This window comes from Geotrypetes seraphini, chromosome 3 (genome assembly GCF_902459505.1).
Source record: "Geotrypetes seraphini chromosome 3, aGeoSer1.1, whole genome shotgun sequence".
NCBI classification, from domain to species: Eukaryota; Metazoa; Chordata; class Amphibia; order Gymnophiona; family Dermophiidae; genus Geotrypetes; species Geotrypetes seraphini.
In genome coordinates, this window is record NC_047086.1 from 364,071,426 (window position 1) to 364,085,605 (window position 14,180).

General features: G+C 46.1%; 1 protein-coding gene across 2 annotated transcripts in view; it reads right to left on the bottom strand.

Moving 5' to 3' along the window:
* Positions 1–2,042: 2,042 nt before the first annotated feature.
* The window catches only part of SRD5A2 (steroid 5 alpha-reductase 2), a 370,146-nt gene continuing 358,008 nt past the window's right edge, over positions 2,043–14,180 (bottom strand). For both annotated transcript variants that reach the window (XM_033935449.1, XM_033935448.1), the window contains exon 5: positions 2,043–3,295. In XM_033935449.1, the coding sequence (XP_033791340.1) occupies positions 3,229–3,295 (67 nt within the window). In that variant the 3' untranslated portion in view covers positions 2,043–3,228. The remainder of the gene's footprint in view (positions 3,296–14,180) is intronic.

Genomic DNA, 14,180 nt, shown 5'->3' on the forward strand with positions numbered 1-14,180 from the left:
TTTTTTTTTTTCAAACATCGTGGCAGGTTTATTTTGTAGTCTTTCTACCCACCGTCCTTTGCCCTCTCCACCCCTCTTTGCCTTCTCCAACCCCATGCTGGTGCTGTGGTGTAAACAAAATTTAAAACAACTTTTTCTCTATTTGTTAGGTCCTAGCTCAAACTCACTGTCAAACACCAGCTCTGGCAGGATACACATTTCAAATCTGACATATAGTAATCACAAAATAGAAAATAAAATAATTTTTTTTTACCATCCACTATCATATCCAACATTTGTTGCTTTCTCACCATCTCTCTCTCTCTCCCTGCCTTGTGTCAAACCTCTCTATTTCCCTCCATGCAGCATCTCTCCATTCCTCCTTTCTATTATCATGGGCAACATTTCTTTCTCTCTCTTCATGCACCATCTCTCCCTGCCCTCCACCCTATGTACAACAGCAAGGTAAAATCCAGCTGAACTGAGGGGCATAGAGATGCATAAAATGAAGGGGACCCAACAAGGTCTGTGTTTCGACAAAAACGTCTTCCTCAGGGGTGCCCTTCATCTTATGCATCTGTGGATTGTTTCCATATTATTATAAACAAAATAAAAACCTGCATCAAGAACGTATTTTCCACAGTTTCTTTTGTTTTTGGTCTCTCCACCCAATGTCCAACAATTCTTCCTCTCTCCCCACATGCACAGTAGCTTTCCCTCCCTCCTATCCCCCTGGTCAGCACCTTCCAACCGACGTCCTCCACTGAGATCTGACATACTGGCTTCCCAAAGCAGCAGCAGCGGTAGTGGTGGCCGGTGGGAAGAGGCAGTGATCTGAACAGGCTGCTTCTGGCCTGCCCTGCTAGGGCTTCCCTCTGCTGCATTGTGACATCATCAGTTATGCAGCAGAGGGAAGGTGGCAGGTCAGGCCAGGAGCAGCCTGTTCTGCCTAGAGCACTGCCTCTTCCTGCCAGCCACCGCCACCGCCACTGCCACTGCTGCTTTACAAGTGTTTCTCAACCCCTTGTCAGTCAGGTTTTCAGGATATCCACATTGAATTTGCATAAATTTGATTAGCATACACTGTCTCCATTATATGCAAATGTCTTTCATGCATATTCATTGTGGATATTTTGAAAACCTAACTGGAAAGGGGGTACTCCAGGACCGAGTTGTGAAACACTTCTTTAGGAGACCCAGAGATGTCAGGACTCACAAAATAGGTGACTGATTTTTTTAGAAAACGAATCAATTCAAATTGATTCACCGATGTGAATTGATTCAAATCAGCGAATCAGGCAGCACTAGTGTGCATAGCTGATGTAGGTGCACATCTTAATTGATTAATTGACCTAACGAGCCAATAATTGGCAATTAACTCATAATTGATGCTAACTGGGACTAATTAAAAGTTAGTGTAGAACTTGGAAAGCACAAGTCTGTAAAAAGTATGCATCAGTTGCACTGCGAAAATGAAAAGGGGGCGCAGCTAGAGGTGGATCTGGAGTTTTCCTAAAAGTTAGGCACATTGTTATAGAATACATCAGATGTGCGCATAACTTAGGTACAGGCACATAGGCCTGGTTTTAGATAGCCTAATTGCGTACACCTACATAATGCATTTCATACCGGTGCTAAGCGTGATTCTGTAAAAGGTACGTGTATCTTATAGAATCGTGCTAATCGTCATTCTAGTTAGCACCCATTTTTATAGGCTTGATATATAGAATCAGGCCACAACTTTATAATGTTTGACCCAGCATTTATCTTCTGGCTGGGATTTTATGCCATAAGCCTTACTTTCTAGTACCCGGGAATTCCCTCCCCCCCCCCCCCCCCATTTTATACTTTTCCTCTTTCCCCCAAACTTACTCAGTTGGTCTTTGCAGTGACCATCCTGGGTTATGCAGCCTGGCTCCTTTCACAACCTTATAGCCATGACCCTGTGTGTGGCGCAGTGGTTGGATCTACAGCCTCAGCACTCTGGGGTTGTGGGTTCAAACCCCGTGCTGCTCCTTGTGACCCTGGGCAAGTCACTTAATCCTCCATAGCCCCAGGTACGTTAGATAGATTGTGAGCCCACCGGGACAGATAGGGAAAATGCTTGAGTACCTGATTGTAAAACCGCTTAGATAACCTTGATAGGCGGTATATAAAATCCTAATAAAACTTGAAACCCTTAATTAAGACCATTAAGATGTCACTCCCATAAAATTACATAAAATTTCTCTACCCCCATCCCTAAAAGCTGGGAATGTTACCCTGGTGGTAAATCTTTTCTCTTTATAATGACTGATCGCTATCCACTATGCTCTCTGGAATCTATTTGTTAATGTAATAACTAATCCCAAATTTTATTGTAAGCTGCAATGATTCCTTGTTGAAAATTGTGAGCTATAAGAAACTACTTTATATGGTATGGTATCTAGTCCCAGCTGGTTGAGATTTTGACTTAGGCATTATACCGGGGACCTCAGCATTTACCATCTGAGCCACCAGGTTGATCCATAGTGTAGCACTTTAGGTACATGATATACTGTTTATCTTATTTATTTATTGGGATTTATTAACCACCATTGCAGTGAGATTCACCCCAAATGGTTGAATACTAGAAGTTATTCATACTAGAAGTTATTCATCCTATACTGTAAACATACACATTTGTTTTTACTTGCAGTAAAAGAAAATATTGAGAGTGGGACTGGTGACATGAAAATAATTGATCCTTAGGTCACTTTTTTTTAGTTGTTTTTTCTAGCCAAACCGGTTTAAGATCTAAACAAGAATAAAGCAACAATTTTGTAGATGAGTAATGTTTGATTTGCACAGCATAACTAAAGAAAAGATGTTGCATAATGTCCAGAACAGCTGAGGTGACCCAATGGTTGCACTTTATGTTAACAACTGAAGATCTTCTCGCTCACTGCCTGATATGTCAGGGATGGAGACGAAATGCTTTTAGTCCTAGATATGGAGGCTAGGAGAACCCTTCGGCACTTTTCCTATGTCCCTTCTTCTCCCCCCTTGTCATGAATAAGTCAGCCTGGTGCAGACAGACTTTATGCCTATAGTGCTTTCTTTTGGAAGGACTCCTGCTGCAAAAGCCTGAAGCATGTTCTGAGGTTTTGAAGTTGGATTATGCAGATATTGTTTGAATGTATAAAGTACACAAAAAAGTAAAATACAGTTAGACTTTGAAGCTGAATGCCACAGTAAAATCATCTTAATTTCAGTGGATCTTTTTTGTTTTTAAAAAATGAAGGGAATCAGAGCCTTCCTTGATTTGGGATAATCTGGAAACACCTGGAGATAGTACCTGGAAGAAAACAAGCAGAAAGTGAATGGAATGTAGATAAAAGGAATGAACTTGTACAGACTAAATAACTTCCATATCCTAGTCTCAGGTAAATGGAGAAGCCAGTACCATTATATTTTAGACTTTATGAATCTTAATTAATATATATTACTGCTTTGCCAGATATCAGCTTCTCTGACAAAATTAGCTGACTGTATGTGATGTGTACATGAAAAACATTTGTCTGCTTATATGCAGATTGTGTAAGATGATTCATGTTTAGAAATATGCAAACAATTCAAGTTAAACCCGAAGTATCATTCAAGTGTGACATTTTCTTATTTTCTACAGATCCACAGGAGAAATCCTTTGGATTTTTCCTGGCATATTTACTCTTTGGATAAAAATTTAAAAAATACAGTAGAACAATCTGGCAAGAATTATAAAAGCTGAGCCCTTCCGGCGGGACAGATGTCAGTCTTTTTCCGCTAGCAATTGGGCAACCTCTATAGATATGTGGGTCAGTTCTTTGGTTTGCAAGAAAGACGAGTGCTCTTGTTTCAGGAGTACCAACGTGTGTGGAAATGGCCTCCTGGTGCTTTGTTGAAATATTTTCAAATTTGGAGTTATTGTTCTTCACTTCGTGCTCCTACAGAAGTCTTCCCAGATTTTTCCTCTCTTGATTGTGCCTTTTTGGACAATCCTGCTGCATGTAATAAACTCTCTGTATGGTATAAAGTTGGGAAATCCTTTTAATCAAAGAGCCATATGTCTGTAATGGCACAGGGATTGGCAGAGCTTAGAAGAGGTGGTTACCAAGGCAGACCTCTGTCCCATAGTTTTCTTCTCATTAGTAAAGTAACCCCTAATGTGGGATTACAAGAACTTCACCTTAAGTTATTGCATAAAGCTTATATAACCAGGTGAAGAGGGAAACAAATGAAACTTTGGGAAGATGACGATTGTCTCCTGTGCACCCTGCATAAGGGCACTATTGTTCACCACCTTTTGGAATGTCTGTCCCTGGGGTCGCTTTGGTCCCAAGCATTGGCGTACCTAGGGTATGTGGCACCCGGGGCCCATCATTTTTTGATACCCCCCCCCATGTAAAAAAATATTTTTTGTAATGACCATGAAACGGAATAAACGGTCAGAATAGAAACAGGCAGTGAAAATATTCTTATATTCCAAACATAACATAACATAAATTATGTCTGAATTGTCATGACATCAGAAGTACATATGGAGTAGTTGCAGGTGATGCTTGGGACAGTTCTGATTGTATTAGTTCGGTTTTATATGTTTTTTGAATAGAAGGGTTTTTATTTCTTTTTGAAGGTTTTGTAGTCTGTGGTCGAGGTCAATAGGTTGTAGAGTTGGGGGTCGAGTGTTAGGAGGTTGTCTAACAGTTTTTTTCTTTTGACGTTTTTGGTTGGAGGGTGTGTGAATGGTGCGTGAGTTCTTCTATGTCTGTTTGAAGTGGATTGAATTATTTAGCTGAAGAAATTAGTTACCCCCTCATCCCACACACATTAATTCTCTTCCATTTTTGTTCCCATTATAAAAAACACTGATAAGATCCCAGAAAAAAAATACATTAAAATAAGAAGTGAAAACAAAGGCCCCTACAGATGAGAACATAACATAAGAATAGCCTAACTGGGTCAGACCAATGGTCCATCATGCCCAGTAGCCCATTCTCATGGTAGCCAATCCAGGACACTAATACCTGGTCAAAACCCAAAGAGTAGCAACATTCCATGCTACCGATCCAGGGCAAGCAGACACTTCCCCCATGTCTTAATAACAGATTATGGACTTTTCCTCCAGGAATTTGTCCAAATCTTTCTTAAAACCAGCTACACTATCTGCTTTTATCATAACTTCTGGCCACTTCATTTTTAAGTTTAGATCTTTCCTTTCAAACAGAGACCTTGCTAGATGTCAAATACAGCAATAGGTAACTTCACATGGACTTAGCTGTGCAGGAAATGTGAATCTCCTCATGCACCCACCATATAGTGCAAAAATGTGCAAAGGTCTGTTTTTTTCTTTTGATCACTACATAGCCTAATGCCACACAAGCAGCGCTGTTACAAACATATTCTGTAGGTCAATGCTAAGGATAACAAAGTTTCCTTCCTTGGACCAGAAGGAGATACTGATAAACCACTGGAAAAGATCCCAAAACAACACCCAAAGACCCACTCAGTGTGTGAATCAGTTGAGTGGAGTGGACTAACTGGGGGGTGGAAATGGGCCCAGAGTTTGCTCAGCAGAATTTCCCAGACCACCTCTTCCTCTCAACACATTGACACGCTGCCACCATCACCACTAGGAACACCTCACTGGGTAGGCCAGCTATGCTATAAACTTTATAAAACACATTATTATATTTTCTTATAAAGCACATATTTTAACTGAACTCTCTGACATCCTCAGCCTTTCCATTTACAAAAATAGAAGGAAGAAAAGTTCCCATTTCCTGCTGTCTCATGTCCCCGGCCTATACAATATTTTTTTTCTGCAGACCCTTCAAAAGTCTGACCAAATCATCGTATCACTTGCATTATAAAGTACTGAGGATGCCATCTCTCCCCAATCCCAGGTCCTAAAGTCTAAGACAGTAGCACAAACTAATGCTGCCAGATTCAGGAAAAAAAATTTCGATTCGATTCAGCCTATTGAATTGGTTTTTCAATTCGATTTTCCTGCCCAGTTGGGTGATTTTTTTCAAAACTCCTGGTGGGTTTTATAGCTTTTTCACCCCCTTTGGCTTCTCCTAACCACACTGGCGCTGTGGTGTAAATAAAATAAAAAAACAAAAAGGACTTTTCCTCTCTCTGTTAAATCCTAGCTCACGTTTGCAGTCCAACACCAGCTCTGGCAGGATACACATTTCAAATCTGACATATTATAATCACAAAACAGAAAATAAAATTAATTTTTCTACCTTTTGTTGTCTGGTTATATTTCAAATCTTGTTGGTCCAAGGCTCTGGTTTTCTTCTGATAACTTGCTTGCCAGGGTCTCCTTCTTTCTGCATGCTAACCATCCATCTGCCAACTCTGTCCTCCCTTTCCATTTCCCTTCCCTTCTCAGGAAGTCTGGTATCTTTCCTTTTTTTCATCTCCCTCCACAGATCCACCTTTTCTTAACTACCCTTTCATCCGGCATCTCTCCCTCCTTCCCCACCACCCCAGAGTTCACCATCTCTCCCTTTCTTTTCCTAATTACCCTCCTATCCAGTATCTCTATCCCTCCTCCACACCATCCCTTGTGTCCAATTTCTCTCCCTTTCTGTTCCTTCCCTCCCTAAATCCCATGGTCCATCATCTCTCGCCCTCTCCTCTATTTTCAGACTCATTATTTCTTCCCCCCCCCAAAGTTTGGCATATGCACGTCTCTTTGTACACCCCCTTCCCTCCGTGTACTTCTAAACCAGGGTCCCCCCCCAAAGGCCTGTCCCCCCTTAAAGGTCTGCCTGTCCCCCCTTGAAGGCCTGTCCCCCCCCCTTGTAGGCCTGTCCCCCCCTTGAGGCCTGTCCCCCTCTTGTAGGCCTGTCCCCCCCTTGAAGGCCTGCCTGCCTGTCCCCCACTTGAAGGCCTGCCCCCCCTTGAAGGTCTGCACCCCCCCGAAGGCCTGTACCCCCCCTTGAAGGCCTGTCCCACCCCCTTGTAGCTTGTCCCCCCCCCTTGTAGGCCTGTCCCCCCTTGAAGGCCTGCCTGCCTGTTTCCCCCTTGAAGGCCTGTCCCCCCACTTGAAGGCCTGCACCCCCTTGAAGGTCTGCACCCCCCCGAAGGCCTGTCCCCCCCTTGAAGGCCTGTCCCACCCCCTTGAAGGTCTGCACCCCCCCCTGAAGGCCTGCGCCCCCCCCGAAGGCCTGTCCCCCCCTTGAAGGCCTGTCCCACCCCCTTGTAGGCCTGTCCTTCCCTTGAAGGCCTGCCTGCCTTTCCCCCCCTTGAAGGCCTGTCCCCCCCCTTGAAGGCCTGCACCCCCTTGAAGGTCTGCACCCCCCAAAGGTCTACACCCCCCGAAGACCTGCACCCCCCCCGAAGGCCTGTCCCACCCCCTTGTAGGCATGTCCCACCCCCTTGTAGGCCTGCCTGCCCCCCCTTGAAGGCCTGCCTGCCCCCCCCTTGAAGGCCTGTCCCTCCCCCTTGAAGGCCTGCACCCCTTGAAGGTCTGCACACCCCCCGAAGGCCTGCTTACCTGCCTGCCTGTCTCCCCCCTCCCCCTTGAAAGCCTAACTGCCTGCCCGTCCGCCCCACCCTGAAGGCCTGATGCTCCGACCCACCCCGAAGGACCGCTCGTCCCCCTGGCCTCCCCGCACCTCCTATGAAGCAGCCGCAGCAGGATCGCGATGTCAGCGATCCCTGCGCTGCTTCCTGCGCCGCGGTCCCGCCCCTCCTCTGACGTCAGAGGAGGGGCAGGACCGCGGCGCAGGAAGCAGCACCCAAGCAGTTCAGGGATCGCTGACGTCGCTATCCTGCTGCGGGCTGCTTCACAGGTGGTGCAGGAAGGTCAGTGGGGCAAGCGGTCCTTCGGGGGTGGGGACTGAACGACAAGGCCGGGAGCACCCCCTCAGGGCTGGCACCCGGGGCGCACCGCCCCCCCCACCCCCCCTTGGTACACCACTGGTCCCAAGTGTTTAAAACAGTGGAGGACATTGTTGGCATTTCCCTCGAATGGGCCTATAAGACAGTACTATTAGGAGTGGAGAGCCCTTTGGTGGACTTGGGATTGCCAGAGCACCATCAGCGTTTTATCTTGGTGGCTTTTGGATTTGTGAAGAAGTCCATACTTCTGCACTGGTCGGGTCCAATCCTCCCCGTATTCCAGCATTGGAAAAATCTTATGTCTCAGATGGCCACGTGGGAACAGATGCGATGGGAGCCTCCCAAGCATCATAGGCGGCAAGCCTATTTGGACTGTTGGGACTCCTTTCAGCAGTGAGGCGAGGTTCTAGGGGGGAATTGGGGGTGGGGGAAATAGTGAACGCCATATCTTTTCCAAGTTGTGTTGAGCATTCTTTTGGGTTGCACTAGGCCCCGATTTGGTATGTTTCACTAGTGGGACTGTTTGCATTTCTGGTTAGGGGGGGGGCCTTTTCTGCTTTGGCTCTTTCTTTGCAGTGCTTTTTTGTGCATTCTGTTAGTATGTATCTATTTTGTATTAGTCTTTTGTATTGTATTGTGCCATACAGTCTGTGACTGTATATGGCCATTTGGTGGAGGATGGGCTGGGAAGGGCTATTAACGTAGAACATAATCTTTTCTAGAGAAAGGAAAATGGTAAAACCAGATTTGAGGTTGAGGGATGGTAGATTCAAAGGCAATGTTAGGAAATTCTACTTTATGAAAAGGTTGGTGGATGCCTGGAATGTGCTCCCAAGAGAGGTGATGGAGAGGAAAACTGTGACTGAGTTCAAAGAAGCGTGGGATGAACACAAAGGATCTAGAATCAGAAAATAATATTAAAAATTGAACTAAGACTAGTACTGGGCAGACTTGCACGGTCTGTGTCTGTATATGGCCATTTGGTGGAGGATGGGCTGGGGAGGGCTTCAATGGCTGGGAGGGTGTAGATGGGCTGGAGAAGGTTTTAACGGAAATTTCGGCAATAGGAACCCAAGCACAGTATCGGGTAGAGCTTTGGATTCTGCCCAGAAATAGCTAAGAAGAAAAAATTTAAAAATTTAAATTGAATCAGGTTGGGCAGACTGGATGGACTATTCGGGTCTTTATCTGCCGTCATCTACTATGTTACTGGGAAGATGTTACCAGTTGTATGGTGATGCTCTGTTCTCAATAAAAATACAGTGGAACCTTGGTTTGCGAGCATAATTCGTTCCAGAAGCATGCTCGTAAACCAAGGTTCTTGTATATCAAAGAACATTTCCCCGTGGAAATGTAGGTGATTTGTTCCACATCCCAAAAAAGACCCCCTCCCCCTCTAGGCCACTGGCGTGCTTCTACCCTACCCCTGGAACAGGCTTCACCCACCCCACTCCCAAGAACCAGCATCGCCCCCCCCCTCGCAAACTTGGCTACCTAGATAAATTCTCAATACTTTACAAATACCAGTCAGGATTCCGCCCACACCACAGCACTGAAGCATAGATCATAGATCACATCACACAACTACTCAGCTCAGGGAAACACGCACTAATACTCCAATTCGACCTTAGCAGCGCCTTCGATTTGGTGGACCATGACATCCTACTCGGCTGTCTAGACGCCATAGGTATCTTGGGCCATGTACTCAACTGGTTTAAAGGCTTCCTAAAAAACTGATCCTACCAAGTCACCAGCGAGCAAACATACTCTCATGCTTGGCCCAACCCCTGTGGCGTCCCTCAAGGCTCCCCTTTATCCCCCTCACCCTATTTAACCTATACATGTCCTCCCTAGGCCAGGAACTGTCCAAACTAAACCTCCAATCATACATCTACGCAGATGACATCACAATTATCATCCCCATCTCTGCACTGTCAACCAAAACCAGACACTTCGGCTCATCAACCAAGTAGAACTAACTCCAAACTAAAGCTAAACCCGGAAAAGACCAAAATATTTATGGCCTCCCCAACTAACAAACCAACTGAATCTGCTATTAGCCTAAATGGAAGAAACTTCTCAATTAACCCTACCATCAAAATCCTAGGAGTCACCCTAGATCAGCAGTTAACACTCGAAGCCCATACCAACATCCTACTATATTTTTCGCTTCATAAGGCACACTTTTTCCACCCCCAAAAATGTAAGTGCGTCTTATGAAGCGAAGATACAAATTTAAGCCCGCCACCGCATATTTTAACCCCCCTCGCCGCTGCATATTTTAACACACACACCCTGCCACCACTGCATATTTTTAAACCCCCCCCCCCTTGCCACAGCCGCATACTGCTGGTGGTCTAGCGAATTTCCTGGCCAGAAGCACAGAGATCAGGAGCAATTCCTCTACGCTCCTGCCTGGGCTGCACTGATCTCCGAATGGCTGCAACAGCTTTCGCGGGACTTGCGAGAACTGACTGCAGTCATTTGGAGATCGGCATGGGCCCAGGCAGGAGCGCGGAGGAATTGCTCCTGATCTCTGCATTTCTGGCCTTTGTGCCGCTGGCTAGGAAAGATGAGAGCCGTCTAAGGAAGGAGGAATTAAAAAAGGTACTGAGGGGGTATGATTAAGGGTATGGGGGTATGATTAAAAAAGGTACTAGGGGTACGTGGAGGGATGATTTATGGTACTGGGGGGCACATGGTTGTATGGGGGGATGATTTAAGGTACTGGGGACACGTGGTTGTATGGGGGATGATTTAAGGTACTGAGGGGGGCCTGCCTGCCTGCTCCGTGCCCTGCCCTGGCCTACCACTAGACCAGGGGTCTGCAACCTTTAAGACATAAAGAGCCACTTGGACCCGTTTTCGAAAAGAAAAAAAAACTTGGAGCCGCAAAACCATTATAAAACAAATCTAACACTGCATATATTGTTTCTTATCTTAATGCTATATACAGGATCACTAAATTGAAAATAAAATCATTTTTCCTACCTTTGCTATTTGGTGATTTCATGAGTCTCTGGTTGCACTTTCTTCTTCTGACTGTGCATCCAATCTTTCTTCCTTTCTTTCAGCCTCCTGTATGTTTCCTCTCCTCCAGACCTCATTCTCTCCCCCAACTTTTTCTTTCTGTCTCCCTGTTCCCCCTTCTTTCTGTCTCCGTGCCGTCCCCCAAGCCACTCAGTTTGCTGCCACCGCAATCGGGGAACAGCCCCCAAGCCACCGCCGTCCCAAGCTTTCCCTGCAGAAGTGTTGCGCTGACCAGCATTCCGCTCCCTGACGTCAATTCTGACGTAGGAGAGGAAGTTCCGGGCCAACAAGGCATTTCTCCTCATTCCATCCAGCCTGAGCCCCATCTCTCCTTGATCCAGCATTTCCCTTCTGTGTCTGTCAGAATTACCATTCCACCTATTTTCCAGCATCACCCTTCTTTGTGTCCATCTCACCTATATCCCTATCTCACCACTTTTTCAGAATCTTCATTTGTCTCTGTCCTTATCTTTACGCCATGTTCACCATTTGCCCTTTCAATGTCTTTATCTCCCCCCCCCCACACTTTTTCAGCATTACTTCTATGTCTCTATTTCACCTCCTCTTCATGTCCCCTCTGTATCTCTATCCTTATTCAGTAGGTCCTGCTTACCCTTTCTCTTCTTTGTGTCACTATCTCCATTTTCAGCTTTCCCCCCTTTTCCTTTGTTACTGCACCCTGTAGCTAGAATCTTTCCACCCTCCCTCCACTCCGGCCCAGCCCAGTATGAAATATTTCCTTTTGTTTCCCTCCCCTCTCTCTTCTCCTCCCTCACCCACGAGTCCTGCATCTGGCCCTCTCCCTTCTACCTGCACCTGGCAACACCCCCCTGCTCCGCGGCTCTCTTCAGCAACTTGTCAGCAGCGGTGATCAAGACAAGCTGCCGACATCGAGGCCTTCCCTCTATGAGTCCCGCCTTTGTGGAAAAAGGAAGTTGAAACAAGCGGGACTCGCAGAGGGTAGGCCCCGACGTCAGAAGCTGCTGCTGAGTTGCCCAAGAGAGCCGCGGAGCAGGGGATGTGGCCGGAAGCAAGTAGAAGGGAGAGGGAGATAGGAAGGCTGTAGATCTCCGGAGCATGACACCGACCCCGGCCAGGATGATTTCTTTTTCAGGCACCTTACAAGTCCAGCGTCGCGGGGGAAATAGCCATGCTGAGCAGTGAGCTCAGCACTACACAGATGAAAGCCTTGCTTGCTGATTGGTCCGGCGGCACGGCGGGGCGGGGCCGCCGGACCAATCAGCAAGCAAGGCTTTCATCTGTGTATGTGCTGAGCTCACTGCTCAGCATGGCTATTTCCCGCCGCGACGCCGGACTTAAGCTGCATGCCTGCGTGACACACCACCGGAGCCGCAGCAAAGGTGGAAAAGAGCCGCATGCGGCTCTGGAGCCGCAGGTTGCCGACCCCCGCACTAGACCATCAGAGGGGGGGGGGCAGTAACATAATAACATAGTAGATGACGGCAGATAAAGACCTGAATGGTCCATCCAGTCTGCCCAACCTGATTCAATTTAAATTTTTAAATTTTTTCTTCTTAGCTATTTCTGGGCAAGAATCCAAAGCATTACCCGGTACTGTGCTTGGGTTCCAACTGCCGAAATCTCTGATAAGACTTACTCCAGCCCATCTACACCCTCCCAGCCATTGAAGCCCTCCCCAGCCCATCCTCCACCAAACGGCCATATACAGACACAGACCGTGCAAGTCTGCCCAGTACTGGCCTTAGTTCAATATTTTATATTATTTTCTGATTCTAAATCCTGTGTTCATCCCACGCTTCTTTGAACTCAGTCACAGTTTTACTCTCCATCACCTCTCTCGGGAGCGCATTCCAGGCATCCACTACCCTCTCCGTAAAGTAGAATTTCCTAACATTGCCCCTGAATCTACCACCCCTCAACCTCAAATTATGTCCTCTGGTTTTACCATTTTCCTTTCTCTGGAAAAGATTTTGTTCTACGTTAATACCCTTCAAGTATTTGAACGTCTGAATCATATCACCCCTGTCCCTCCTTTCCTCTAGGGTATACATATTCAGGGCTTCCAGTCTCTCCTCATACGTCTTCTGGCACAAGCCTCGTATCATTTTTGTCGCCCTCCTCTGGACCGCTTCAAGTCTTCTTACGTCCTTCGCCAGATACGGTCTCCAAAACTGAACACAATACTCCAAGTGGGGCCTTACCAATGACCTGTATAGGGGCATCAACACCTTCTTCCTTCTACTGACTACGCCTCTCTTTATACAGCCCAGCATCCTTCTGGCAGCAGCCACTGCCTTGTCACATTGTTTTTTCGCCTTTAGATCTTCGGACACAATCACCCCAAGGTCCCTCTCCCCATCCGTGCATATCAGCTTCTCTCCTCCCAGCATATACGGTTCTTTCCTATTATTAATCCCCAAATGCATTACTCTGCATTTCTTTGCATTGAATTTTAGTTGCCAAGCATTAGACCATTCCTCTAACTTTTGCAGATCCTTTTTCATATTTTCCACTCCCTCTTCGGTGTCTACTCTGTTACAAATCTTGGTATCATCTGCAAAAAGGCACACTTTTACTTCTAACCCTTCAGCAATGTCACTCACAAACATATTAAACAGGATTGGCCCCAGCACCGAACCCTGAGGGACTCCACTACTCACCTTTCCTTCCTTCTAGTGACAGAACCTGGCAGGGAGGGGGAACAGGATACAGAGCCTGGCAGGGAGAATTTGGTTCAGAATGGTTTTTTTTCTTGTTTTCCTCCTCTAAATCTAGGGTGCATCTTATGGTCAGGTGCGTCTTATGGAGCGAAAAATACGGTAATTAAAAAATGCTTCCACTTATTATGGAAGCTATGCACGCTAAAACCATTCTTTGATTTCACATCATTCAGAGTGCTGATCCAGTCTCTGGTCCTAAGCTCACTGGACTACTGCAACATTACCTACCTAGGATCGCACACAAAAAAAAATTAAACAACTAAGACTTATCCAGAACTTAGCTATTCGACTAATCTTTGGCTTGAAAAATCCGACCCCATGCTACAAGAAGCTTCACTGGCTACCTATCGAGGCCAGAATAATCTTCAAATTCGGTTGCCTCTGCTTCAAGACTCTTTTCGGCACCGCTCCCACCTACCTCCTGAAACACCTCACCTCAGGACAAACTCCGCTCTTCACGTAGAACATTACTGTTCACTTTTTCCTTCGCCCAAAGGATGCAAATACAAAAGATTCCTCAACAGGACATTCACCTTTCAAGAAGGACTCTGGAACAACACCTTAAGTGACCTAATCCTGAACTCTCTAACATACCATTCATTCAGAAAATCACTA